Raw genomic sequence first — 27,484 nt, 5'->3', positions numbered from 1 at the left:
TGATCACGTGTGTGCTTGTGCACGTGCCTTCCGATCGTGCCAAAGGAGGGGAAGTGAACCATGTTCCGACACGCATCTGTGCGCTCACACTAGCCAAACATTCCGTGTTTTAGATGTTAGGACCCAAGCACGGTTGCAGTTAGCAACTTAGCATATAGCATCCCTCTTCCTTGTTTGCTGAATGAGCTGAAATGAGCAAAATCGCCGAGGCACACTATGAAATCCTTTCGCAGCCTTCAGTTGAGAGTGTGTTCTCCATCAGTGCCCATGCCGTGAGTGAAAGGTAAGCTAACACTGTCATCCCATGTGGTGTGTCTGCAGGGAAGCTGGTCAGCGTCCCGCTGGAGCAGCTCCCTCTCTTGTTCAAAGCAGTCTTGCACTCCTGCAAATCAAGCCTGACCAGCTACAGGACTGGCCCGTCACCCTGTGTGACCGCCTCCTCTGGAAACTAGAGGCCTCCCTGACCCCAACCACCCCCACCCCCTACGGCGAGGGAATGGTCGCCCCTCTTGTGAATGTGACAAGCAGCTAGTTTGTTTTTTTCTTTTTATATTTATTACACGACAGAGCTGAATGTATGCTGATTTACACTGTGCACATGCTTCTGTACAAAACAAATGCTCATAGATGCATTGGTCTTTGGAGTTTACAAGTGTGTATCCAGTTTGCTCAATGCGTCAGTGTTGCCAATGTTAGAGCTAGACTTAAAAAAAAAAAAGAGTTTATTTTATTCAGATCGGGGCAGATAGACACATGTGACAAGTGTTTTGAGACTACCTCAGGAAGATGTTATTGCTATTTTTGTGGTGTTGATGAAGAGTCGCCCAGTCTAATACGAAATCCCAGTGGATGCCTCAGTCACAGTCTGAATGTTGACAAGAGTTCAATTCAAATCAAACATAGATCAAATGTGGTTTTATTCCGCGGAACATGTGAAATAGAGCTACTTTATCTGCATGGACTTTTTTGACATTCTGCTTATGGGAGGCGGTCGTGTCAAGGTAACATTCCACGAGTTAAGGTGACAGCTATTTGGATCTTTGTGATCTTCGGAAAAGGAGTATACGGGTATTTTTTACAATCGTAGACTGGGGATGTAAGGTTTTAATGCAAGGGTAAGGGAGGGTAGCTAGCTTTGCTGTTTGTTGTCTTGTTTTTGACCAAAGTGTTATGCAATGCTTTTTTTTTCAAATGCCCATCGATGGGCATGGAGCTGATAGCTCAACTAAAACAAAAAATCTTGTCGTTGAAGGATGAGGATAAGAAACGAATCAATCTGATGGACAGATGAACATGTTGCCAGATTTCCTTCGAAATGCTGCTGAACCTGCACACATTTTTACATTCAACAGGCGCGTTTTGGAGGGAAGCGACTAACTGATCAGTAGAGCTGCAACAATGAATCGATGATTAATCATCCAACACATGGACAACTATTTTGGTATTCGATTCATCGGGTTTTGATTTAAAAATGTAAATATCCTCTGATTTCAGCCTCTTAAATGTGAATATTTTTGTTTTGTTTTCGCCATCCATGAAAGCAGACCTATTATCTTTGTGTTTTAGGCAAAACAAGGTATTCACACACATCAGCTTTCATTTTGGAAAACAGCGATGGACCTCTTTTCTGATGTTGTGGACCAAACCACTGTTTGTGTTTACTTCAGATTGTTTTGGTCCGTCAAGGGCCTAACCAATTACTCGATTAATCGAAACAACAGGCTTCAGATTAATCGACTAAGAAAATAATAGTAAGTTGCAGCCCTAGTTGACAGAGTTTGCAGTTGTCAGGCTAAAGGGCAAAGACTTCCACAGACTGGGAGCCACGGACACAGAGGCTCGGGCACCTTTAGCTTTTAATTTTCTTGGCGGGACAGACAACAAAAGTTGATCAGATGACCGATTACTCGATCTATCTGAACAACAAGCTTCAGATTAATCGGCTAGGGAAATTATCGTTAGTTGCAGCCCTACTGATCAGCCAGTTCATATCAACTGTCATGACGACCCCTCCATGCCTATGGCCTCGTAAAGACATGGGGATGTCAGACTGTGGTCAGGTCCTACCAGGTCCAATCATGCTTTTGCACAGACCGAGAAGCAGATTTAGGTGAGACCTGACCCGAACTGTCTCAGGTAAAGTTGAATGTGACTAGCAAGTAATGTCCTGCCGCGTTTGCAGATAATCAGTCGAACCTGGCTAAGATTTCTACAAAGTGATGGATAGGTTTAGAGCGTTCTGGTGCTTGCTCTCTGTGACAAATATGCACATTGTTGGAGAATACGGTCTTTATTTTTGAAGTGACGAGATGATCGTGTCGAACCCCTTGAAGTATCATCTTTGATTACTCAAGTTTTTTGTTTTGTTTTTATCCGTTTCGTTATGTGCAAGCAGACAAAAATGCAGTCATTGCAACGACTCTCTTTTTTGCACACAACGGTGAGGTTCAGAGACCTCGGCCACTGCCCACCCGGTGTGTTCCTCTCTCAGGTCCCGACTGGCCTGGATGGAAACAGGGTAAAGTGAGTGTTATGTATTGCATTCAGGAGTTACTCAGAGACCGTGCTGAAGTGCTTGTTGTGTTAGTAGACGTAGGACAGGACATCGTAGGTCCGCTGTAGGGAAAAAAAAAAAAAAAAAAAAAGATTTGCGTGATCCTGCCCCCTTCATGCAGGTGAAAGTTTGGAAGCGAAACACGGACGAGAGTTGTTGAGTTTCTGATGAGCTCGGTGATAAGCAGTCGCAGTGCTCGAATACCTGCTTTTCATCGCGGTGTTTCTCTTTCAAACGCTCAGTTAGCCTGTTTTCATCTTTTGATTTTTAGACCTTTTCATGTACCTATGTAGTTTTTGTGAATGTTTTGGGTTTTTGTTATACTTCATGTATTCATTGTCTTTTTTTTTTTCTTGGCATGAGGATAAAGCCTCATTTCCCACATGTTTTAACCTTTGGTGGACTTGATTTAAAAGGCATTCCCGTTGTGCACGGCGAGTTATGAAGGGAGATGTGATGTCAGACACGTTTTTATGCGGCGATCCTGACATCTTGGAATCTTTTACGTAGTATTCGATACACCATGTTCAATGTTTCCTACTGGTATTAACCCATAAGAACCCACACCCAATTCTGCTTCAAGTAAAATGACACTTAGAACGCATTTCTGTTGACTAAACTAACCTGGCGTCGATGGCGTGGGACTTGTCACTGTTTCAGAGGAAGACATTTTGCCAAATGCTCGGCAAACATCCCGTGATGAGGGAAAAACAAACACGGCGCTTCAACACCTCAACCTTTATCAGCCACCTGAAACGGCAGCATCGCTAAGACGCCCAGGGCTTGTGCCTATGGCCGCGGCATTTGAAAAGTGCAAAAAAGTTTACCAGAGACGACTCGAAGGCTAAAACGATCTGTGATTTCATTGTGAAAAAGAGCCACGCTTTGTACTTTGGAGCCGCCACTATTTTTTATCTTTCGTTAATAGTAGCAAGAACAAATCTACAGGTACAGTTTGTCAAATCCAGCTTTGTAGTATGGACATAAATAAGTTATCAGGTATGAGTATTGGTCTTGAGAAGCAGGAAGTTATTGGTATCGGCTCTATACTCTGTTTCACTGGGCATTTATGGTAAATGTACAAATATACCAATTTTGTATTTTTCTGTTTTACGGTTTTGCTTGAGCAGCAAAGCTTCTGGTTCGCTGGGCAACACAACATCGGTATAATGCATCCTGTAGCCGGGAAAGTTAGGCCTTCAAAATAAAAGCACGGCAAATAAAAGGTGACAGTTGCGAGGGCATCCGGCAAACAGAGGCAAAACCATTCGTTGGATTTACTTGCTGTTGCTGAAAGGGAACGGCACACCACAGTCGGCAGTCGGGTCTTTCCACCAGCAAACAATTTGCCATATTTTCTGTAAATGTTTCCCTTATTTTCAAAAGCAAACGCTGACAGGCTTTCCATAGCAATTTGAAGGAGCCTGATACTGATACTGATTGATTCCTAGCTTGTTTATTGAAAAATTGGAGTAAGAAGAGTTTAATTGTAGTATTTGACACCCTATTAAAGTATTAACATTGTTAAATAGATTTCAAATTGGCTTTTTAACAGCAAACAATACACTTTTGAAAATGGGCTAGCTTACCTAATACATTGCAAGCACAAAGTTCTGTAGCACACCCATTCATCCATCCATCCATTTTCTATGCCGCTTCTGCTTATTAGGGTCGCGGGGGCATGCTGGAGCCTATCCCAGCTGACTTCGGGCGACTTCTATAGCGCACCTTTGGAACACATTTGACGTGTTGGGTTCTTATGGGTTCAGTTTCTTTCATTTTCTCCCCACAGGAGTCTCACACGAGTGCGGACTCAAGTTAGCCGAATAAATAAATAAATAAATAGAATTAGCAATCTCGGGGGTTGTTAAACAGGGGTGCCCATACATTTTGTGGAAAAATCAAAAATATTTTTTTCATTTTGGAAAACAAGCAAAAATTTCCGACTAATTCTCTCACATGACACCTTTTGCCTCTTCCCCTTTTTTTGGCACTATGCCTCGAGCCCATAAAAAAGAGCATAGTTAGACGACACACCCGCCATCCGGCTATCGTCGACTTAAGCAGGACGGCTGGCCAGGACACACAGTGGTGAATGAGGGAAAGATCCTTTCATATCCTGGCAATCAGCTTGAAAAACTCACCACAGCTACCTCACTGCCGTCTTCTCAGGAGTATTTGTCCATTTTGTTTCCCAACCACACAAAGGAAATGTCATTTGCAATGTACGTGCTGAAACTACCTCTGTCATCATTTCACTGACACTACAGTACATATCGCTGAATTGTTTGGGGTTTTTTGTTGTCTTATTTATTGGTTTCACGGTTTTCTCTTCGTTTGTCGCTAATGTCACGTCACCTCTCAGATTCCCGAAAGTGCTTCAAACAAAGTCAGCATGTTGCCTCGTGTACCTCTCTACCTCAGACTCGCTGCTGTATGTCTGTCAGCAGCTTGAAATTTCTCTGACCTTCGGCTGGAACACACCAAGTACTTTTTAATTTCTCCTTTCAGGCAGCAGGCATCCGCGCCCCCCCCCCCCCCCCCCCACCCCCACACCCGCATGCTTTTTCATTTCTTCCCCCCCCGCATGTGTTAATGTGACTCCAACATCAAGGGTGAAAGAATGAAAATGAGGAATTAGCCGGGGTGTAGCGGTACGCCACAATCACTGTTTAGTCCGTACTTCGGTGTTGAGGTTTATTTTGAATACCGTAAAACTGCTCAGCTTGAAAAATGCAAAATCCAAACTTCTGGCAGGTAAATGTCTAACAAATGAAAACTCCCATATAAATGTGGGAAAAAAGAGAAAATAACAAACGGTGGATCCTAGTGCTGCTGCGTCCACTAATTTGCATAAGCAAGTACTTCTTATTTACAGATGTTCATCAAACCGAACACCTCCCTCACGGTGCATCCAGAAATAACAAGTAGTACATGGGCTTCCCAGCATGCCTTACGGGATGTACATTAGTCATACAGCAATCCCTCGTTTATCGTGGTTAACTGGTCCTCCTTTATAAATCAAATATTTTAGTAGTTAGGGCATAGAAAAGCTGTTCACCACCTTCTAAATACGCATTTTAACATGATGAAAGCCCTCGAGACATGAAATATCTCCCCTAGAGTCACCTTTACACTCCTATGACCCAATATAGTCGACATAATCAGACAAAATAAGACTTGTGTGGTGCTGTAAATGTGCTCCAGTGCTGGGGAGCTGAGTGGGGGTTGGACAGGAAGTGACGTCAGGGGTTGAGAGTTGAGTTTTGGTTTGGCCTGGGTTACGGCCACAACAGGGCCCGCGTTAGGGATAAATTGTGCCTGAGATCAGAGCATACAAACCTGCAGTAAAAGCCTTGTCTGGTGCTTGTGTGTCTCACCCAACATTACCGTAGCGTTACTGAGACCTTGTGACCAGTGTAGAATGCTACCTATCAGCACAATGGGTCTTCTGAATGCCTTTATGCTTGAAAATGTTTTATTTAGGCAAAAAAACCATGTAAAATGTGCTTAATTATGCATATTGTTTGGATAATAATAGGCCGTATTCGACCATGAAACAGCATGATTTATTCATTCATATATTTTTGAAACACTGTGATAGAGTGAAGCTACGAACCTCCAAGCGCAAAGTGGCGAGGGATGACTGTCAAATAGAAGTGTTTTGCATGTACAGTATTAGTGTGTAAGCGTCTGTCCATGCCTGCATCGTCCGTGTGGTGAAGTTACATTGCGTGTGTGTTACTTGTTATTTTTGGTCGCACCGTGAGAGAGGGAGGCATTTGGTTTGGTGCACTCCTGTTGGTTTGCGTTTGTTTTCCCATAAAAAAAAAGAATGTTTTGATCAAAAATCTGCAAATGTGTTGGGTTGTGAATGCTGAATCGCATATAAGCAGGGATCGTAAGTATAATAGTTCACAACAGGGGTGTCAGAACTTTTATCACCGTATATTAGAGTACTGTCTGGTATGACATCTTATTCATAATGAGAAAAAGAAATCCCCGTGCCGCAGTTTGGACACCCCTGTTTTGCAGCGTTTCTTCTATTTCAGAAATGAAAACTCCTTCTGCAGTGCAGCATCAGTGGTTGCAGCTTGAGCCCCTGTTCATTATCAATGGATGAAGGTTTTCAAGCTCGGATTTCTCCTCGGCACTATCACGACGACGCCAAAGCCGACCTACGCTGTATTTGTTTCTTCCAGCCCTTTAAATGCGTACCGTGTAGGAAACCGAATGTTCCGTTGATTTCGAAAACATGTGACATGCAACATGCAACATGTGACTCCTCATCGTGACATGCCGGTGTTTTGTTTACTTCTTTTCTCCTCTACTTGTTTTTTTTTTTTTTTTTTTGATTGAGTTACATGATTTGCTGTTCACCAGTTTGCCACTGAAGGTAGCGACAGTGTTATCGTGGAGGCTGCTATCATATCCGATCAATTATCAATAACCACGGAATGTAACTGCAGTCGCGCTGACATCGCCTTGCGTCGACGTGCTTCCTCTGCGGTCGAGTGACCCTGTCACTGTGGCACGAGACCACGGACTCGTGCGGCGTTATCACTGGGTTTGGACTCACGCTGCCGCTTAACTTATTGATAAAGACATTTGCATGACATCGTCGTGAGATATCTGCGGATTGCTTAATTTATTGTGAATTGAATGCCGGTAAAGCTAAAGGTATCCCCTCCACTCTTCAACTTCAAGGTGTCATATTTTCTGTAAATGTAGTTTTCATGTTTGCTGCCTGTGTAATGTGTCCAACCTCGGTGATGTCACGCTATCGGAGCACAAGGTGAGGAGTACACATCTCAGGGAGTACATTGATTTATACACTGTTGTTTACTGTGAACAGACAAATGAAAGTGCGTCGTCTTTTTTCTCTTTGGGAATCTTGTCTGCTCTTGTTACTTTAACTACCTGTTAAGAATGTGATCCATTATGTGTTTCAAGCATGTTTAGAATGTGTTAGGAGATAAAATAAAAAAAAAACTAATAAATGTGAACGTTATGCAAGCGTACCCATGCGGTCCTTGATTGATTTACTTTTCAGTGTGTTCCATTTATTTTTGTCACACAACATGATAAAAGAAACTGATTAGATCAGGAGTGTCCAAAGTGCGGTAAGTGTGCAACCGATGTTGATTTAGGGACAGCGCTACACTGTAAGGAGCCAAGTACAGCGTCCCACGCCGACGCACGGCTCGCTCCTCCCCCTCCAAGCCCTCCTGCTAGGTAAAATGTATCCGCTCACCACTCATGAATGATAACTGTAAGCTGATCCATGGACACATGCAATGGGAGTCATATGTACATGGGAGTCACAGCACACAGCTACGGCGCGTTCAAGGGCCGCTGAACAAAGTGTGAAATGTCAACGCTTGATGAAAAAACATGATCAGTGAGGCATAAAGACAAACGTAAAAATTGTGGGCTTTTTCAGCAGTTGCACATGCATGCTGTATGCTTACCTGTATTATCACCCATTTGTAAATGATTACCGTTTATGGTGAATGAGATGCGTTTTCTGCAGGAAAAAAAATGCAACTTTTTTTCACAAAAATCCACAAATTTGCGGGGCTGTGAATGCTGAATCACAAATGTGCGACCATGAGAAGTTGCATTCAGTATTAATAAACCGAATATTTTTGTATTTAGAGCATGGAAAACCTATTTATGACTTTCTAAATATGGGTTTTAACATTATTAGAGCCCCTATAGTCACTTTTACACTCCTATTATTCTTTCTTTACATCACATTGCGCAGGCTACGGGATCATTGCAGGGACAAGACTCCTGCTGCTAGCTAACTACCTGTAGTTAGCCTCTGTAATTTACTTAATCTAAAATGATTCAAACAGTGGGGAAGAAGGACAAAGACGCCAAAAACTTACCACTTCCACATGGGATGAGAGGAGAACTCTGTATCCAGTCTCCATGCAGGGTGGAAGGTACCGGTATGTAATCTAACATCATGTGCCATAACATTACTGATGCCTGGTGACTATAATACTGCATATAACTTGTCTTTCAATGTTTCTTGACCAATGATAGGCCATAGTCAAACACGAAACAATCATAATTTCTTAATTAATTATGTTTAGAAAAACTGTGATATAGTGAGGGAGCGATATTTGAACCGTCATATAGAGAGGAATGACTGTATACCAAAAAAAGCAAGCCCTCCACTCACCGTGTTTTGAAGGCAGAGAAATGCTGAATCTGAGCCAACAACACCACCCAAAGTGTCAAAGGTGGCGGTAGAAACATCGTACTTTGCAGCTGCTTCTCTGCTGAGCGCATAGAAAGACTTCGCCACATTGAGGGGTCGATAAAGGAGGGGCCGTATATCATAGCATCTTGGATGACACCGAAAACACCGAAAATGGGTTTCAATGGGTCTTCCAGCATGAAAATGACCCAAAACGTACAGCCAAGATCAAGAAGAAAAGCAGGTGAGAACCCGAAAACATTTTTTCAAAAAGTCAAGCCCTCTAAAAAGGGACGTTTTCTATCATTTCTCCCCCGATGAGGGCGTGGGAGCTGAAGTCACCAGAAAAAATGAGATTTTGGGACAGGTCCAAATCTAAAAAACCCAATCAATTCTGGTGTATGTGAATAAAACATACTGACTACATTAGTCCTAACACGTAGAGTTGTGTAACGCCTCAAATGAACAACCCTGCAGGGTGCAGAAGAATTACATGAAAACATAAGTTTGATGATGATGATGACGTGCAATAAGGCTTTTTCATCTTGAAGATTCCAATATTCGTGTGCTTAATGGGAGGCGACTAATGCACTCACTATGCTAGAAAGCCCACAATTTTGCATGTTTATTTTCTTTATGCATCACGAATATTACAGGACCGCATGTCTTTTTCAGACGCTGCGGCCACTTTGCATGGCAGTCCTTGAACACACCGTAGTTGTGTGCTGCGTGACGCAGGTTGAGACTCGTGTATGACTTTCCCTGACGTGTATTTTCTGTTCTTCCTTTCACCTCGTCCGTGCTCACAAACGCTGTGTGCATTGAAGGCAGCGTGAATAATGTAGTTTGTTCTGTGCTGTTCTAGTGGGCATTTTTATTTGGTGCATAATCTCATGCTATTTGAGCTATCCATAACTCTTGTTAGGACTAAAACAGCAAAGATTTCTTACTCCAAAATAATCAATCATATAATCATAAAATGTTTTATTGTGAGTGTGTAAAGTTTAGGAACCACCGACGTATGCAAGACGATTAGAAAGAAATACTCTCTAATCATCATAGTAATACGTATGACTAAAATATTCCTACATTAAAAATTAGATGGCGTTGTTGCCACCAAAGCGGATCATAGTTGACGTGCATCAATGGAAATGACCAACTTGAATTCGCTTTGTTTTGATCAAGGCATTTAACGGGTTGACGGAGGCGTTCAGGGAAATTGGAACGACACACGCTGGTCTCTTTTGGCATGTGTTGTGGTTTGGGTTGTCTTCCGTTGCCCTGAAATGTTTTTTTGTTGAGCTTTTAGCTGGCGTTACGTGTACGTACGGCATGGGTTTATTGACACGAGTCGTGGAGGAATACAGATGCAACCCAGCTGCCCCTAGCGCCGCGGTCCTGTGCTTTCAAAAGGTTAACATCCATGTCGTGTTGGCAGTGATTGATGGTTGTCAGCAGACCTACATCATGCCTGCGGTGCACGCCAGTGGTCCAGGATGCATCACTCTTATTTCCTCAAGGTTGACAGATTGGCTTTTGACAGGCTATCCTATAAACCCCCACCCAACAAGCCTCTAATCAGATCAGGGCCAGTCAAGGCTGTGGATCCCCCTGAGAACAACAACACCCGTGACGGGCAGGGGGTGGGCGGTCCGAGACTGGATTTCGCACGTTAATATATTTAAGAGTGCAGGACCTGAGAACCACTATCAGCTGAGTGATAAGCATCGAGCGGGAGATACGACATGTTTATGAACTGTGATTATTTGTCTGGTGTGTCGGTTTCTGCGGTCTCACTTTGGCACACAGCAGTGCCAACTGCCTCGTTTGTGTTATCTGCGTGCGCCAAATGTTCAACATACTCTTTCTCTGCGATAAAACATGCTGATGAGTCGTACCATATAAAGTTATTAGACTTTTGCTAAATGAGTCGTGTTAGTGGGCCACTTCGACCACATTTAAATGTCACAGTAAAAACTAGGGCCGTCTTGGACTAAAGATTTTCATTGTCAAATCCGATCTGTTAGATTTTGTTTGCAGTTAACTAACAGTCAAGTGTTCTTTTTGTTGTTGTTGTTGTTTTTTTTCAGAGCAGAGCTAATGGCAATCCCGACAAATAAAAAGATATTTGCAACTTGTCCATCTCAAAGAAAACAGTTCAAACACTAAACAAAGTAGGTGTGCAACAACGGTACCTTAATTTATTTAAAAGTCGCTGCCGGCACACATCAGGAAGTGCACGAAACAGCAACGTGCCAAAACTCTGTTAGCATTCACAGCATTCCAAGCTAGCGCTCGCCTCAGCTCCTATGGACTGTGCCCCTTAAGTGGGTGAGTTTATCAATCACATTAGGCCGTTTTTGAATCAAAATAGACTATTTATAACAAAAACAAAGACATTCTGTGTAAAAATGTGTGCTCAGCAGCAGCCGTGGGCACCCCCCATGTCGTCAGAACGGTACAGTCTTGATCGCAGGACATTTTTATTTGATTCCAAAGCAAGACTGATAGTCAAATAAGACTCCGCCAAATCTAATCGTTGAATAGTCGACTATTCTAAGACCCCCCCCCAATAGAGACACACCTACTGCAACCTGCAACCATGAACAGGAGCCACATTACACCCTCACCCAAAACCTAACCTCTAACCCCTACTAACCAGCAAAAAGGGCATAAACTGGATGGACAAACAGATCCAGGAAGACGCTGGACAAACTGCTCTCCATCATGGACAACTCTATCAGACAATAGAAGGGCAGTGGAGCTCATTCTCCAACAGACTCTTCCAGTTCCGTTCCCACAGTAAACGCTACAGGACTTCATTTATTCCACACGCCATCCAGCGCTACAATACCTCACCTGCCTGTAAAAGACAAACGTGGCTCTGTGCTGCGGAACATTAGTTCAGCCTAACAGTCGTTTCCTCGTGTTAACAATGGAAGCTCTCTGTAGCAGCATGAGTGGGCATGTAAACCAGGGAGAACAGAGTTAAACCAGGAGTGTCCATCGGCATCCACTTCCGTATTATGTCCTGCGTGGTTTGGCCGCAATAATGGTGAGCAGAATCCAGAAACTATACATTAAAAACATGTCCTCGGCACACTGCTCAGGTATTAATTGCTCTAATAGACGGTCCAAAAGCAGTAGAGGAGCTACGGGATGGCCAGTGGTGGCCGTGGCCACCCCTGGTCACTCTATGGACCATCTAAACAATTCAGGTATCAGCTTATTGCCACCCCTATGTGAGTAATGGTCTCACCTTGGCCACCTCAATGAAAAATGCCTTACTCCGCCATTGTCACCAGACCACAGTGAGGTGCGTTCAGGGGCACTCTGAACATCAAAATAACGTTTTTATTATGCGTGTATGTGTGGTCTAAATAAACACTGAGAGTAGATGTATTTTCAGGAAATCCCTTAAAAATACATCTACTCTCAAAACAGTGAATTCAACTTATAAAATGACTTGGTGACTTTGAACGCAAACGCTCACGGCTCATAATAAGACGGTTAAAGTGTGAGTCAAATGTTCTGCTGCTATTAAAACAAACAACAACTATTGTTCGGCAAATAGAGTTTCAGACGTGTGCTATCTTTTAGCATGATTTACATTTCCAGTTCATTTGGAGCTGTTAATACGTACAAATATGTGAAATGATGTCCTGTCATTTATCTTTCTGTTCATAAAATACAGTAAAACCAATTTGCAAATGGCGATTAATTATGATTAATTCATTTGAAAACTGTGATTAATCCGATACGAAACAACCAACCCTAATATTAACTTGTGTTCACCTCACTGCAAATTTTGAGGCTTGATTGACTATCGATGCTATGCTAACGTAGCCAAACAAACAACTACGGTGTGTTCAAGGCCGAACGAAGTACTAAATCTCAACGTTTGAAAAAAAAAAAAAAAGAATTTCGTGAAGCATAAAGGCATAAACATGTGAAATGTGTGGGCTTTTTCCACAGTGGTACATGTATGCTGTACAATTTACCGGTATTATCATGCATCCATCCATCCATTTTTTTGTCCTCATTAGAGTCACGGGGGTATGCTAGAGCCTATCCCAGCTGGCGAGAGGCGGGGTACACCCTGGACTGGTCGCCAGCCAGTCACAGGGCACATATAGACAAACAACCATTCACACTCACATTCATACCTATGGACAATTTAGAGTCTCCAATTAACCTAACATGCATGTTTTTGGAATGTGGGAGGAAACCGGAGCACCCGGAAGAAAACCCACACACGCACGGGGAGAACATGCAAACTCCGCACAGAGATGCCCAAGCGGAGATTCGAACCCAGGTCTTCCCGATCCGTGTGGCCAACATGCTAACCACATTATCATGTCTTTATACATTATTACTTACTGTGAATGAGATGTGTTTTCTGCAAAAAATAAACACAAAACAGATTTTTTTTTTTAAGCAAAAATCAGAAAATTCGCAGGGCCGTAAATGTGCTGAATGGCGACTGTGCGGGGATCCGCTGCATTACAATATATCTGCACTGAATGGTAATAAACACATTTATTTGTTCAGCATCACAAAGTGGGAAAGGCTGTCAAGATTGTTTGTTATTGTTTCAAGGAAGGACCTTGTGTGGGTTTAGAAAAAATATATTGTGTGTTATGGAAAAACTTGTGACAGCAGATAAAAAAACTGGAGTTCAGCGGTTTGTTTAAAGAATAATTTGTACCTCCCCACCAAAATACAAGCTAGTGTGTCTTTGCATGATTCATATCTTGTATTTGCTGTGTTGCCTTGGAACCGTGAAGATTTAAATGCTGCACGCACTATTGGGTTATGCAGCTGATCCACTAAACAAGTATTCTTGATGTCCTTCCCCCATCATCTCCCACCACCCACAGTCGTGTAAACACTCCTTGGTTTGGTTTGGACCTACTGTGCTAACGTCAGCTGGGACATCTGTCAAGGACACGTTGGCGGTGCAGTCCGCCTCATCCCTTCCTCTTAAGCTTCTCTTGGCTGGTGTTTGCAAGAGAATGCAGTCCAGCACGCTCCAGAAGTGTGCCTTCACCAGGTGTGGTCCTCCTCCCCTCCGACACCCCCGCCTCTTCCGCTTCTCATCCCTCTCATCTCGTTCCCCTTGACCCTGACACGCTGTGACCTCGCCGCTGATAACCGGCCCACCATTCCTCACCCTCGCCAACTGACACACTTCCAGAGTGAAAAGACCTTGTTCCCTTACATTTCTATGATGCCTCTTCTGCCATTTTTCTGCTCTTTCTCCCCTTGACTCTCTCGGCCTGCTTCAGCTCACTTTTAATTGCCATCACATGATGTGTTACAGTACAAAAGTCCACTCCGCGTTACAATCAATAAACTCTCCACTTTTCTCAAAACTTTAAACACAAACATTTTAAATACGTTCATGTTCGCAAAACCCCTGCCTTTGCTTCCTGAACTCAATCTCCTCGAAATGAGATCCAAGCAACGTGTCCAGCACACACACACAACAAGTGAAAATGTGTTCACTGTAAAACAGGGGTGTCCAGACGATGTCAAGCAAGGGCGGCACACAGAAAAATGACAGCCTGTGGGGGCTACTTTGATGCATTTTTCACATTCATGGTTTTAAAACCAATCCAGTGTAGGTCAATGCAGTGGATCCCCGCACATTGGTAATGGTTTCATTTATTTCGAACATGCAGACAATTACAATTCACAATTCACAGTTCCACATGTCCGAAAAGGAGTAGGAAGAAGCAGAGCTTATTTAATCCTACCCCCTCTCCATATCACATCAATAGCTGATACATATGTTCACTTCCTGTATGCACTAATTCACTATTTACATTATTCTTCCATACAATCAAAGCAGTTATTATAATCGGCTTTTGTTTTGTTTTTTAAACAAAAAAAAACAAACATTCGCGTTTCAACATTGACGGTCCTAAAAATTTGTGAGTTTTGCTAAAAAAAAATTTAATTTTTTTTTCCAAAACACATCTCATTTACCCTAAGTCAGTGGTTCTCAATTACAATGGAACCTCGGTTAGCGCACACCCCAGCTAGCGTGGTTTTCAGTTAACATTGAAAATGTACAAAATTCTTGCCTCTGTTTGCGTACATTTTCCAGTTAGCAGCTTGACGTGTTGTTAATACGGCGTCAGCCCAGCTGTGCTCTTCATGTATTTTCATCACAAAACGTCCTCGTTAGCATCTTATTAGCTTGCTAATACTTGGAAACAGGAAGTGGAGGTCAGCTCGGTCACCGGCCTATTTGGTGGCAGAGATGTGCAAAACACACTAAACAAAAAAAAAAAGCAAAACAAATGACAATTACACCACCTGGAAGGGAAATGTACCAAATCCCAGAGTTCTAGGAAGTGATAACGTTTGGCCCAATCAGCTCCGGGGAGTTGGTACTTTCCTGTTCCGGTTAATGTTGTGCAAAACACGTTAACAAAAAGCAAAACAAACTACAATTACACTACCCAGACCACTCAAATCAGACAGGAAGTGGTAACATTTGGAGTTGTGTACAGTTGTACTACAGGAGTCCAACAAATATTTGAATGAGGCTACACTGCAAAAACAGCAATACATGAAAGAAGCCTATGATATTCAAATGAAACAACTTTTCTGATTTCAAGCAAAACATTCTGCCAATGGGGAAAGCAAAAGTTGCTTGGCTAGAAGTCTTATAACTACAATATTTTTCTGTCCTAAAATAAGTCCTAAAATAAGCAAGTTGTTCTTAATCACATAGCTAAATTTAAGTAAAATGTTCTTAACACTTCTTAACACATCTTATAAGATTCTTAAATTGAGACATTTACTTTTATTAGGCTACATTTAAGCAAAAAATGTCTTTGCATATTCTAGATGTAGGAGTACTATTCTATTTTTTTTTACAATATACTCCTGATCAAAATCTTAAGACCAGTTGAAAAATTGCTAGAATTAGCATTTTGCACATTTGGATCTTAATGAGGTTTTAAGTAGAGCTACAATATGCAAAAACAAGAAGGGGGAGTGAGACAAAAAGCATTTTGACAAAGTAATTTATTGAAAACAACAATAAAACTGAATTAGGTTGTTTACCAGCTGATCAAAAGTTTAAGACCACAGGCTCTAAAAGCCAAAATCTGGTCAAAATGTTCATTTTCTGTCAGGCATTCACACTGTCATGCCCTCCTGATGGCTAAAGCTAAGAAGCTTTCTCTTTTTGAACGTGGTCAGATTGTGGAGCTGCATAAGCAAGGCCTCTCGCAGCGTGCCATTGCTGCTGAGGTTGGGTGCAGTAAATCAGTCATTCTACATTTTTTGATTGGCTGTCCATCAAGACACAGGGCGGTCTTGGACCCACATTAAGGCCCTTACTGGTGCCAACTGCAGCACAATAACCATCAGACGGCATCTGCGGGAAAAGGGTTTAAAAAACAAAAAACAAATTCAAAGACCTCGTTTTCTTCAACGCCACAAAACTTCCCGTTTAGACTTTACCAGGGAGCATCAAACATGGGACATTGAAAGGTGGAAAAAAGTTTTATTCTCTGATGAGAAAAAATGTAACCTTGACGGTCCAGATGGCTTCCAACGTTACTGGCATGACAAGGAGATCCCACCTGAGATGTTTTCTACCCGGCACAGTGGAGGGGGGTCCATCATGGTCTGGGGTGCTTTTTCATTCAGTGGAACACCGTGCAGGGTCGTCAAACAGCGTCTGCTTACGTGCAGATGTTGCAGCGGGCATCCCTCATGACTGAGGGCCCTCGTCTGTGTGGTAGCAGCTGGGTTTTTCAACAGGACAACGCTGCAGTTCACAATGCTGGCTTGACCAAGGACTTCTTCAGGGAGAATAACATCACTCTTTTGGACCATCCTGCATGTTCCCCTCATTTAAATCCCATAGAGAACATTTGGGGATGGATGGCAAGGGAAGTTTATAAAAATGACCATCAGTTCCAGACAGTTGATGCCCTTGGTGAAGCCATCTTCACCACTTGGAGCAATGTTCCCACTAGCCTCCTGGAAACACGCGCATCAAGCATGCCCAAACACATTTTTGAAGTGATTAACAAGAACAGTAGAGCTACTCATTACTGAGTCCTACTGAGAACATTTTTTGTTCTGGTTTGGAGAGTTTTTTGTTATTTTTTGAGTGATGGTCTTAAACTTTTGATCAGCTGATAAACAGTCTATTTCAGTTTAATTGTTGTTTTCAATAAATTACTTTTTCAAAGTGCTTTTTGTCTCACTCCCCCTTCTTGTTTTTGCATATTGTAGCTCTACATAAAACCTCATTAAGATCCAAATGTGCAAAATGCAAATTCTCAACCAGTTGAAAGATCTTTTCAACTGGTCTTAAGATTTTGATCCGGAGTGTATTTCGAGTCGCCAATGAACCTATCATGCTTATGGAAGAAAGCCAGTCCACAGGGGAGCGTGAGTTCCACAGAGATGTGTTCCAACAGGGATTTGAACATACTAACCACTCGGCCACCGTGGAGCTAACAGCTTTCCTTGTTGGCATGTTAGTTATGTTGCTTACTTCTTTTCAACAAGCAGGAAGCAAATGATAGAAAGAGTGTAATTGTATCTAAGATCCACTTAATTCAGGAAAACCTATTGTCATAAAAACTATCAGAATTCTTGGGATGATTTGCATGTAAATTCACTAGTTTTTACATTTATAAACTAGATAAAAAAGAGAGTAATATTTTCTTGAATCAAGTTTAATACTTTTACACCTTTATTACATTTATTTTATGTGTGTGAGTCCTTAAATGTAGAAAGTGTTGTTGAAGAATAATCAAAATAAAGTTTTTAGTTTGTTATTAAAAAAATAGCAAGCTACATTTCTGGCAAAAAATATATTCATAAGAATTGGCTAGCTATACTTTCTTAATATAAGATTATTTTTCTCGAATAAAAATTGCAGTGTTGTTCCGAAATCAGCAAATCTTGAGATTTAGGTATATTTTCTGAGTGTGAGTTTGTTCTTAAATTTAGAAAGTTAGGTAAGCAGGTTTTGGTCTTAATTTAAGGCAAATATAGAATAATCTGTTGCTGAAGAATAATCAAAATGAACTTTTTAGCTTGTTATGAGAAAAAAGATTTCTATGGAGCTGGTAAGTTCATCGTGAGCTCTGTTGTTACTCTGCTTGCTACAGAAAGAGTTACTTTTTCCTCACAGACGTGTGAGCGAAACAATATTACGACATGGCTCAGCAATGTTGAAATTTTGCGACAGTGGTGCTAAAATCTCTATACACTAGGTCCCCATCTTACGTACATCCGACTTGCGAACATTCGCGGCTACGAACACAAGCCGACTGGTCTATATTTTATTTTATTTTGCCTTCTAGTCGCTCCATCAGTATTTATACTGCTACAGGCTTGACCAGTAGAGGGCACTGTGACACTGCTAATGGGACCATCAGGTCGAGTAAGACGCTGGGGAGAGAAAGCTAAATGGAAAGCTAAATTGTAGCTGTAATATGCAACCCGGACAGAGCGTGTGATTAAAGTTTATGAAGAGTTAATAGGCCTGCTTAATTCTACACCACCCACAGAACACTACCTCTTTTAGAAGAGTCTAACAACGACGACCATTTGTCCTTTTTCAATAACTCCTCCTCCAACTCCACCACAACGACGTATGCTCGACCACTCCTCTTGAAAGGTAAATAACATTTATCATTACGTATTATTATATCATTTTTATTATTGTTTTTTCATTAATTATCCTCGTTTAATATTACTACTGCATCCAAACTCATATTTACATACATACGCATATACTGTATATGTATACACGTACATGTAGTACCTATATCATTGGTAGTATTACCTTTTGTTCGACTTACAAACAAATCGACCTGCGAACGGTCATCTGGAACCAATTGTGTTTGTAAGTTGGGGACCTAGTGTATTGGCTTTCAATGTAGGGGAAAAAAACGATACCAATGTTGAATTTTGAATCTCACATTTATGTGCCAATATCAGGCTGATAATGATCAGTGGCCGATATTATCAGACGTCCTTAAAACATTCTGATTAGTTTTGGCAGAGACATGAAGACTGCTGTAAACGAGTCTAGAAGCACGGCACAGTGTCGGCATGGCTCATGCGGTAGAGTGGCCGAGCAACCTAAAGGTCGCTGGTTCGATCCTCCATCTGGCTGTATCCTTGGGCAAGATACTGAATCCCTTGTTGCTCCTAATGCTGTGTTATCAGTCGGTAAATGTGGTGTCAAAGTGCTTTGAGTACCTTGAAGGTAGAAAAGTGCTGTACAACTGAAAGTCTTGTCCGAGTCCACAAAGGGCAGGTCTAGAGTAACATTTACAAATGGATTTGAACAACTAGATGTGCTTTGTAGAGGCAGCATACTTTTGTATTGGACACGCCAAGGCATTTAAATGGTGTTATTTGTTTGAAAATTGTTGTATTTGGTATGTTGTCACATGTAGAGGCCAGCATATCTGAATGATTGACTATATAGAAATCAAAATAGCCCCTTTTCCACTGCAGGAACTTTTCTATTTACCTGGGATTTTGAAAAACCTTGTACCGTTTACACTAAAATTACCCAAACTTACTTTCCCCCGAAATGTTCCTAGTTACATTTAGGTCTTGCCCGGGAACTTTTGAGTGGCAGTCCGTGTACTGAGGAATGAGGATTTGCATCTACTGCAAACCTTCTTCGCAAATCACCACCTTATTGATGTTGAGGAGTTTCGGAGGTTTAGGTTTAGAAGTGTCCGAGTGATCCCAAGAGCTCCTGTATGTTGTCCAGGGCTATATACTCCTGCTAGGGTCTCCCAAGGCCAGCAGGTCGGAGGTGACCTGCCAGACAAAGAGTGATTCAGAAGACCCTTGAAAAAAGCTGAAAGGAAAGACCGCGCCTCACCCTGAAGCCAGACCTGAGGTGGGGGGCTGGGTTGGTTGTCGGGCCTTCACTCGTGCAGCCTGACTGGGCCCAGCCCGAAAAAGCCAGGCAAAATCTCCCCTGTAGTCCCGCGTAGGCAATGACAGTTTCGATCCAAACCCGTGTGGTTTTATGTTACAGGACTTCTGTGCTAACCACAGTTTGTCCATAAAAAACACCAGTCACAAAGTATTCACTATTTACAGTCAAACTTCATTTTTCAAACAGCATAATTTCTGTATGATTCGGTTTTCCACAAAAAATGTTCACCAAAATTTGGCCTCGGTTTTTCTACACTGTCTCCGTTGCCGTACAGTAATGCGCATAACAAACTGGTCCGTTTATCCTGCGCCGTATCATTCCGTAGAATTGTCTGCCCAAAAAAGCACCCTATGTGTTGCTGACCCGCTGTCTGTGCATTTATTGACTGCGACTGCGAAACAACCCACCGTGGAGCCAAAGGACCTAGCGAGTGCCAGCAATTTGATAAAGTTGAGAAACGTTCAAGGCTTGAATTCAAGAAAGAACCCTTCTCAATGTTAAATGTTAATTTATCCATTTCATTCCCCATTTATAATTTGTGCATGTAAAATATAATTGTTGTCTATAAAATGTATCTTTTGTTCATATTTTTGGGTATCTCAAATTGATAAATTAGATTTACGTGATGGTGATGTCCTATGGGCAAAATTGCGTCAGTTTTTGTCTGAACTTTTGGAGCAAATTAATAACTAAAACCGAAGCGCCACTCTATTTGCTTAAGTTAAAAAAACAGCAACGCAACATAGATTTCCATAGATCTTTTACGCAGGTGAAAACATTCTTTGTAATAAAAGATCCTGGGATTATGGTTATCACTGACATTCACATGACAACACATTCATTGTTGGGCCTACAGCTGCTCACAGATTTGATTAGCAAGGATTTAATTAATTCCACATTTTGTCACTATGTTTTGAAAGTTAATGTGTTCAGCGTTGCCTTTATCCTCTCATTCTCTTGTCTGGTAAAGGCTCCTTTTAAAATACTTAATTATCAACAAGCCTGCAGTAGCCTTGAGAGTGAATGGGATTTTGGCATAAATCTATACTTGAACATCTGGTGTCCGTGCAATAAAAAAGCCTCAACACCAGAATCGCGCCCTAACAAATTTCTATCAGGCATAAATGGTGATAAGCCTGGCAGGGAGAAGATTTTTTTTTTAATTGTTATGAAATGTATTGAAGTATTTGTAAGATCTCCTCCCAAATTTTGCGTGACAGTCAAGGACTTTTTTGTGGGAGTTGGATGTTTGGCACAGTTTGCAATGATAGTACGGCAAGCAGTCTACTACAGTATATTACCCTTCCTGTTTCAACAATGGAGAAATAAACATTGGCAAGTGCTGAAAGACCTCTTCATTGTTAGCAGACTTTGGGTGCATGGCTCAGACTTGTTCTCCCTATGCTTGTGTGAATTTTGGTACTCGGGTAGTGAAGTCTTCGCCAAGCCCCCGTGAGTCTGTGAAACTCAAGTCTTCTTCAAATGCCCATGAGTCAGTGAAACTCAAATCTTCGTCAAGCCCCCGTGAGTCTGTGAAACTCAAGTCTTTATCAAGCTACTGTGAGTCATTGAAACTCGAGTCGTCGTCAAGTACCCTTTAGTCTGTGAAACTCGAGTCTTTTTCAAATGCCCGTGAGTCAGTGAAACTCAAATCTTCGTCAAGCCCCCATGAGTATGTGAAACTCAAGTCTTTATCAACCTCCTGTGAGTCAGTGAAACTCGAGTCTTTGTCAAGCACCCGTGAGTCTGTGAAACTCAAGTCTTCTTCAAATGCCTGTGAGTCAGTAAAACTCAAGTCTTTATCAAGCTGCCGTGAGTCAGTGAAACTCGAGTCTTCGTCAAGCTACCGTGAGTCATTGAAACTCGAGTCGTCGTCAAGTACCCTTTAGTCTGTGAGACTCGAGTCTTTTTCAAATGCCTGTGAGTCAGTGAAACTCAAGTCTTCATCAAGCTCCCCTGAGTCAGTGAAACTCGAGTCTTCGTCAAGCACTCTTGAGTCTGTGAAACTGGAATCCTCTTCAAATGCCCGTGAGTCAGTGAAACTCCAGCCTTCATCATGCTCCCGTGAGTCAGTGAAACTCCAGTCTTTGATAAGCACCCATAAGTCTGTGAAACTCGAGTCGTCTTCAAATGTCCGGGAGTCAGTGAAACTCAAGTCTGTGTCAAATGTCTGTGAGTCTGTGAAACTCGAGTCTTTGTCAAGCACGCATGGGTCAGTGAAACTCGAGTCTTCCCGAGTACCAGTGAGTCAGTGAAACTTGAGTCTTTGCCAAGCACCTGTGAGTCTGTAAAACTCAAGTCTTTGTCAAGCACCCTTGAAGATGAAGGACTGCCACAGGACTAATACATTTACACCGCCTCTCGCTCAAAATCAGCTGGGTTTGAGTTAGCCAATGAATGAATGAATACTGAAGACTAGTAGCAAGGATATATGTTTGTTTCAGCTTCCGTCCAGCAGTTTCAATGGGATACAGTTGTCTCTCGCCACTTCGCGCTTCAGATTTTGCAGCTTCACTCCATTACGTTTTTTTAAATATATTAATTATTAAATTCTGTTGTTTCATGGTTAAATACGTCCAATTATTAGTAAAAAAAATGCATATTTAATATTTATTTTATTTAAATTAAAATTCTTTGACATACAGTGCAACGGATAGCGTCATTCATTTGTTCCAAAGGGTCTCTAACTGATACATACTCTAACCAAATACATTTTCCCATAAGAAATAATGGAAATCCAATTAATCTATTCCTGAATGTTAAAACACGTTTTTATAGGTTTACAATTTTGGTTTTAAATGCAGAAAACAACAAAAATACATAGAAAAGATAATGAACGGGATCATGCTAATTTATCCCTTTCATTAACGAACGTTTAAGGTTACTTTTACCTTCATTAAAGATGTGATTGTTGCCAAAGACACGATGTGGCAGCGAGCTCAACAAGGACACCACCTTCATGTTTTGCTATGTGGGTTATTTTGCAACTGTGATTATAAGAAAAGCTGAGACTTGTGGCGTAACTGTGTTAGTTTGCAAAGAACTACAGAGTCAACCTCTGATGACATCATAGACGGGGCGACGGCACTGACTTCCGGTGGTCATCCATGTCTTAGCAAGCTAATAGGATCCTAACAAGGTTATGTTGTGTTGGGTGACAACATACTGTACATTAGGACCACAGATAGACTCGTGTATTAATAACACAACAAAATGCGCGCTATGTTGTACTCTAACCAGAAATTGTAAGCAAACTGAGGTAAAATTTTTGCGTACATTTTTGAAAGAACATGCTAACCGGGGTTCCACTTTATTTGAAGGTTTTTCAACATATTTGTCATGTTCCGTGTTTGTCGCTGTGCTGCCGCCTATCTGCCATGTTGTTGCAGTGCAAGCTGTCCTGCTGAGGCGGAGCCACTGGTGCACACCTGCAAATAATCACTCACCTGGCCTTCTTATGCAGGGCGTCTGAACATATTGAACACATCGGTGCCAGATTGTTCCTTGCTCCTTGCCTGCATCTGAGTGTGTTGCCTCTGCATCTTGAGATCCATAACGCCGAATCGTGACAATATTAATGCATGAATTACTTCCCATGGTAGCTAATTACATTTACAAAGGAATATTTCCATTGCAAAATGTATTACTCTACAGTAATTGATTTGAATTGACTATATAATCAATTAAAAGTAGTACAGTCACACTTAAATGTTTCAGATCATCAAACAAATTTCAATATTAGTCAATGACAACACAACTGAACACAAATGCTGTTTTTAAATGAAACTTTTTTTACTAAGGGAGGAAAGAGTGATTGCCCCCCCCCCTCCCCCCCCCCAAAAAAAAAAACCTTAAAACATAACTGAGATTAATTGAGCTTTATCATTATGGAAAAGGTTATAAAGCCATTTCTAAAGCTTTGGGACTCCAGCGAACAACAGTGAGAGCCATTATCCACAAATGGCAAAAACATGGCCAACCAAAATGACCCCAAGAGCTCAGCAATGACTCATCCAAGAGGTCACCAAAGACCCCACAACAACACTTTTTGGAAGGTGTGTGTCCCATTACATCTGGCGTGAAAGTAACGCCACTTTTCAGAAAAAGAACATCATACCAAGAGTAAAATATGGTGGTGGTAGTGTGATGGTCTGGGTCTGACTGAAAGACTTGCTGTGATAAATGGAACCATGAATTCTGCTGTCTACCAACAAATCCTGAAGGAGAATGTCCGGCCATCTGTTTGTGACCTCAAGCTGAAACCAACTTGGGTTCTGCAGCAGGACAATGATCCAAAACACACCAGCAAGTCCACCTCTGAATGGCTGAAGATAAACAAAATAAAGAGTTTGGAGTGGCCTAGTCAAAGTCCTGAGCTGAATCCTATTGAGATGCTGTGCCATGACCTTAAAAAGGCGGTTCATGCTGGAAAACCCTCCATTGTGGCTGAATGACAACAATTCTCCAAAGATGAGTGGGCCAGAATTCCTCCACAGCGCTGTAAGAGACTTATTGCAAGTTATCGCAAACACTTGATTGCAGTTGTTGCTGCTAAGGGTGGCCCAACCAGTTATTAGGTTTAGGGGGCAATCACTATTTCACACACGGCCATGTAGGTTTGCATTTTTTTTCTCCATTAATAATAAAAAGTTTCATTTAGACACTGCATTTTGTGTTCAGTTGTGTTGTCATTGATGATGTGAAACATTTAAGTGTGACAAACATGCAAAAAAAAAAAGAAATCCAGAAGGGAGCAAACATTTTTTCACACCACTGTATTTATAATTACTTTTTAAAAGTAATTTTCCCAAAACTTGTGTTGTGGGGGCTAGAATTCTTGCTGCATCGTATGCTTGAGTCACTCAATTAAATACAAATTAGAGCTGGTAAACTTACAAAATAACAGGGGTTATCAGAAGATTATTTCCCCCACTTTCTACCAGCAGGGGGCATGAGTCAGACAAGCTTTGATTTATTACCCTGCTTGGTCCGTCCAGCTTACAGTGCAGCACAAATAAAAATCATTGATAAAACAATTCCCCCTGAATTAGAAACGCAGCTTGTGCGTTCTAAGTAGCAGAGAGATAGATTAGTGTATTTTTTTTTTTACCTTGTTCAATGACTGTAAGGAAAACCCCTGCTATGCCTGCTTTCTCTCCATGCTATCGTGGGGCATTCTACGTAATTTCCTTTCTCCAAGTGGTTTGTCATCTTTGAGGCCCTGTTTGGTCAAGGACAGACGCAACGACAGTGAATGCAGGCAGTGTAGCGCAATATTTCACCTTTATTCCAGTTCTTTCCACGCTTGCTATTGCTCTCTCTTGGTATACATTAACAAAGTACTTCAGTGATGCTAAGGTTATGACTGTGCATCAGAGGTGGAAGATATCTTCTCATAGGTGAGATCAGCGAGTCACACACAGTGTGCAGTTAAGGTAGTGTTTGTTATGAAGAAGAAATGTACTGACAACACTTGGAGTTATAGAAGAAGCACGTATGTATTGATATCCCGAAGTACCACTCACTTTATGTTAAAATCACACTAGCCCGCCAACTCTATGCAGACAAACTTACAAACAAAATGGAAGCAATAATATTCACTCCAGAAAGCAAATTCTGTAGAGATAGCATTGTATATATAGCTATATTGTGTATATATGTATATATATATACACTGTGTATGGTTTTTCAGCAATACTTGCTATATAGCTGATGTAGTAATGTCAATTACTACCTGTGTGCTAGTTCTTATCTTAGCCATCTGAGACGATGAAATACATTGTTTTTGGTGCCTACCTGTTTCCCAAGTATATTAGTGCGCGTGTGACTGTATAAACGAGAGGCATTGACTTAAATGTCTTTGTAGAAAGTCGCTTTATAAAAGTAAGTACATTTGTTTGTATTGACTTACAGCGCAGCCTCGCCACATCGAATACGGCGGTGACGTTGACGTAAGGCTCGACGCTCGATGCGGCGTCCACGTATGTGGGTTTTGACAACAGCGCTTCCTGTTTCCCAGCGTGCTTTGCTGTACTGTTGTTGTAAATGGCTGCTAAGTTGCATGTTGTGGGTTATTCTGCATTATTCGTTGGTAGTGGTGTTATCTACCTATTGCATTGCTGTGTGATGGTTTTTTAGCTCTTCCTTTGAAGACACCGTGAGTAAGAATGGTATGTGGAATGGTAACTCCCCCGCGATTTCTTTGCGTTTACTCTCCTTACTAAATAAAGAGTTAGTTCTTTCCCTCAGGTTTGTCAGCAGCACAGTATTAACTACGTGGTGCAGCAATATTGCAGGTGATAATGTTAAAGTTCTATTCCTACTTACAAAGTAGGAAAAAAGCGTTACCAATGTTGGCCGATATCATATTTTTATGCCAATATTGGACTGATATTTATCAAAGGTCATCACGTGGATCTTCTGAATGTCTTATATTTATATTTTACTTGATATTTGATTTCATATAACCACTTTCACGCTTGAAAATGCTTATATAGGAAAAAATATGTAAAATTTTGTTAAATATGCATTTTTTTTTTTTACTAATAATAGACTGTATTCCACAACAAAAGAGCATGATTTATTAATATACTTTTGGAAAACCTGATGGAGTGAAGCTGCAAACTTCAAAGCATTAAGTGGTGAGGGATAGCCTGGCTGTTTTGAATGAGCTGAATGTTTTGACATAGAATGGTTCGAATCATTTGAGAAATGTGGAAGTTGTAAGAATTTTTCAAATCAAAGGGCATTTGTGTTGATGAAATCTGGGATTTTGGGTAAAGTGGGGATTTTTGGGACGTGGGCAACTGCTCGTCCGAATGTTCTGAATGTTACAATGGCTTGAATCAATTGAACAATGTGACGTATTCACTCATTTTCAATGTGAATGTTGGACTGGGTTGATGTGGATGTTGATATGTCATTGAGTGTTTTAAAAAAGGGGGCGGAGAGGAGAGTTGGCGGGGTGGTTGGTATACAATAAAGAAAAAATATGATGAAGTCAAAACATGAGCCTGGCCTTATCCCTACCCCTTTATTTATTGTACAAATATATCTCTGAGACAGAGACAGAGCTTGTCTGACGCTGGAGCTCCACTGACCTGTAGCCACAGCACACTCGCAAAACAAAATCATGCTAGAGACAAACAGCAGATAGGCCATTTTTCTTGGCCCGAGTGATGGGGACCCCCTCCTCTTATTTTCTCCCATTAGCCGAGGGTACACATTTAGACTAATTGAGGACCTTGCCGTGACTCCGGGAGGTCAGGGGTGAGACAGATTGCTAGATATACTTCTCTCCCTCGTTCCGTCTTTGCAACTTCTGCTGAGCAAACAGTCTGGCGGCAACTTTCTTAAGAGGCAGGCCCATCCCGACTGTGGGCGGGATATGAGACGTCTTCAATATTGAAATCATGTCGTCAGGTCTATCTGTTATTATGCGTTGTGTGAACTATGCGTCCTCCTCACCAGAAGAACCTCAACTAAAAGCTCAACCCAAACCATTTTTAGAAAAAAACAAAACAAACAAGTCAAACCGCAAGCACTTCAATGGGCAAAAGTCCAAATTAAGTCAAGTCAGAGACCAGCATATGTCATGAATAATTTCATGAGAAGACACTCCAGCGGATGCCCGCATATTCACGACTCAGCATTCACACCTGATAATAAAATCATAAAATAGTACAGTAATCCCTCGCCACTTCGGGCTTGGAATTCTAATACAGTTTTACAAAAATAAATGAATCATGAATCATTCTGTTTTGTGGTT

The 27,484-nt window shown here is 41.5% G+C and overlaps 1 protein-coding gene and 1 long non-coding RNA gene across 4 annotated transcripts in view; one reads left to right on the top strand and one right to left on the bottom strand.

Moving 5' to 3' along the window:
- Window positions 1–7,969, top strand: part of LOC129179399 (nuclear receptor subfamily 6 group A member 1-A) — a 146,259-nt gene extending 138,290 nt beyond the window's left edge. For 2 of the 3 annotated variants that reach the window (XM_054772601.1, XM_054772603.1), the window contains one exon: window positions 322–7,724. In XM_054772601.1, coding sequence (XP_054628576.1) covers window positions 322–452 — 131 coding nt within the window. In that variant the 3' untranslated portion in view covers window positions 453–7,724. Of the gene's footprint in view, window positions 1–321 lie in introns of all 3 variants that reach the window. The other variant, XM_054772602.1, reaches the window with a different exon arrangement.
- Window positions 1–25,650, bottom strand: part of LOC129179401 (uncharacterized) — a 35,172-nt gene extending 9,522 nt beyond the window's left edge. Inside the window, exons 1-3 of the long non-coding RNA XR_008569959.1 lie at window positions 25,628–25,650; window positions 24,827–24,937; window positions 23,163–23,258 (exon numbers count right to left, since the gene is read on the bottom strand). This is a non-coding gene — a long non-coding RNA (uncharacterized LOC129179401). The remainder of the gene's footprint in view (window positions 1–23,162; window positions 23,259–24,826; window positions 24,938–25,627) is intronic.
- Between the last annotated feature and the right edge of the window lie 1,834 nt (window positions 25,651–27,484).

The sequence above is a fragment of the Dunckerocampus dactyliophorus genome, chromosome 4, assembly GCF_027744805.1.
Source record: "Dunckerocampus dactyliophorus isolate RoL2022-P2 chromosome 4, RoL_Ddac_1.1, whole genome shotgun sequence".
Lineage (NCBI taxonomy): Eukaryota > Metazoa > Chordata > Actinopteri > Syngnathiformes > Syngnathidae > Dunckerocampus > Dunckerocampus dactyliophorus.
Note: the sequence above shows the minus strand (reverse complement) of the source record. Positions and strands in the feature narration are given on the sequence as shown.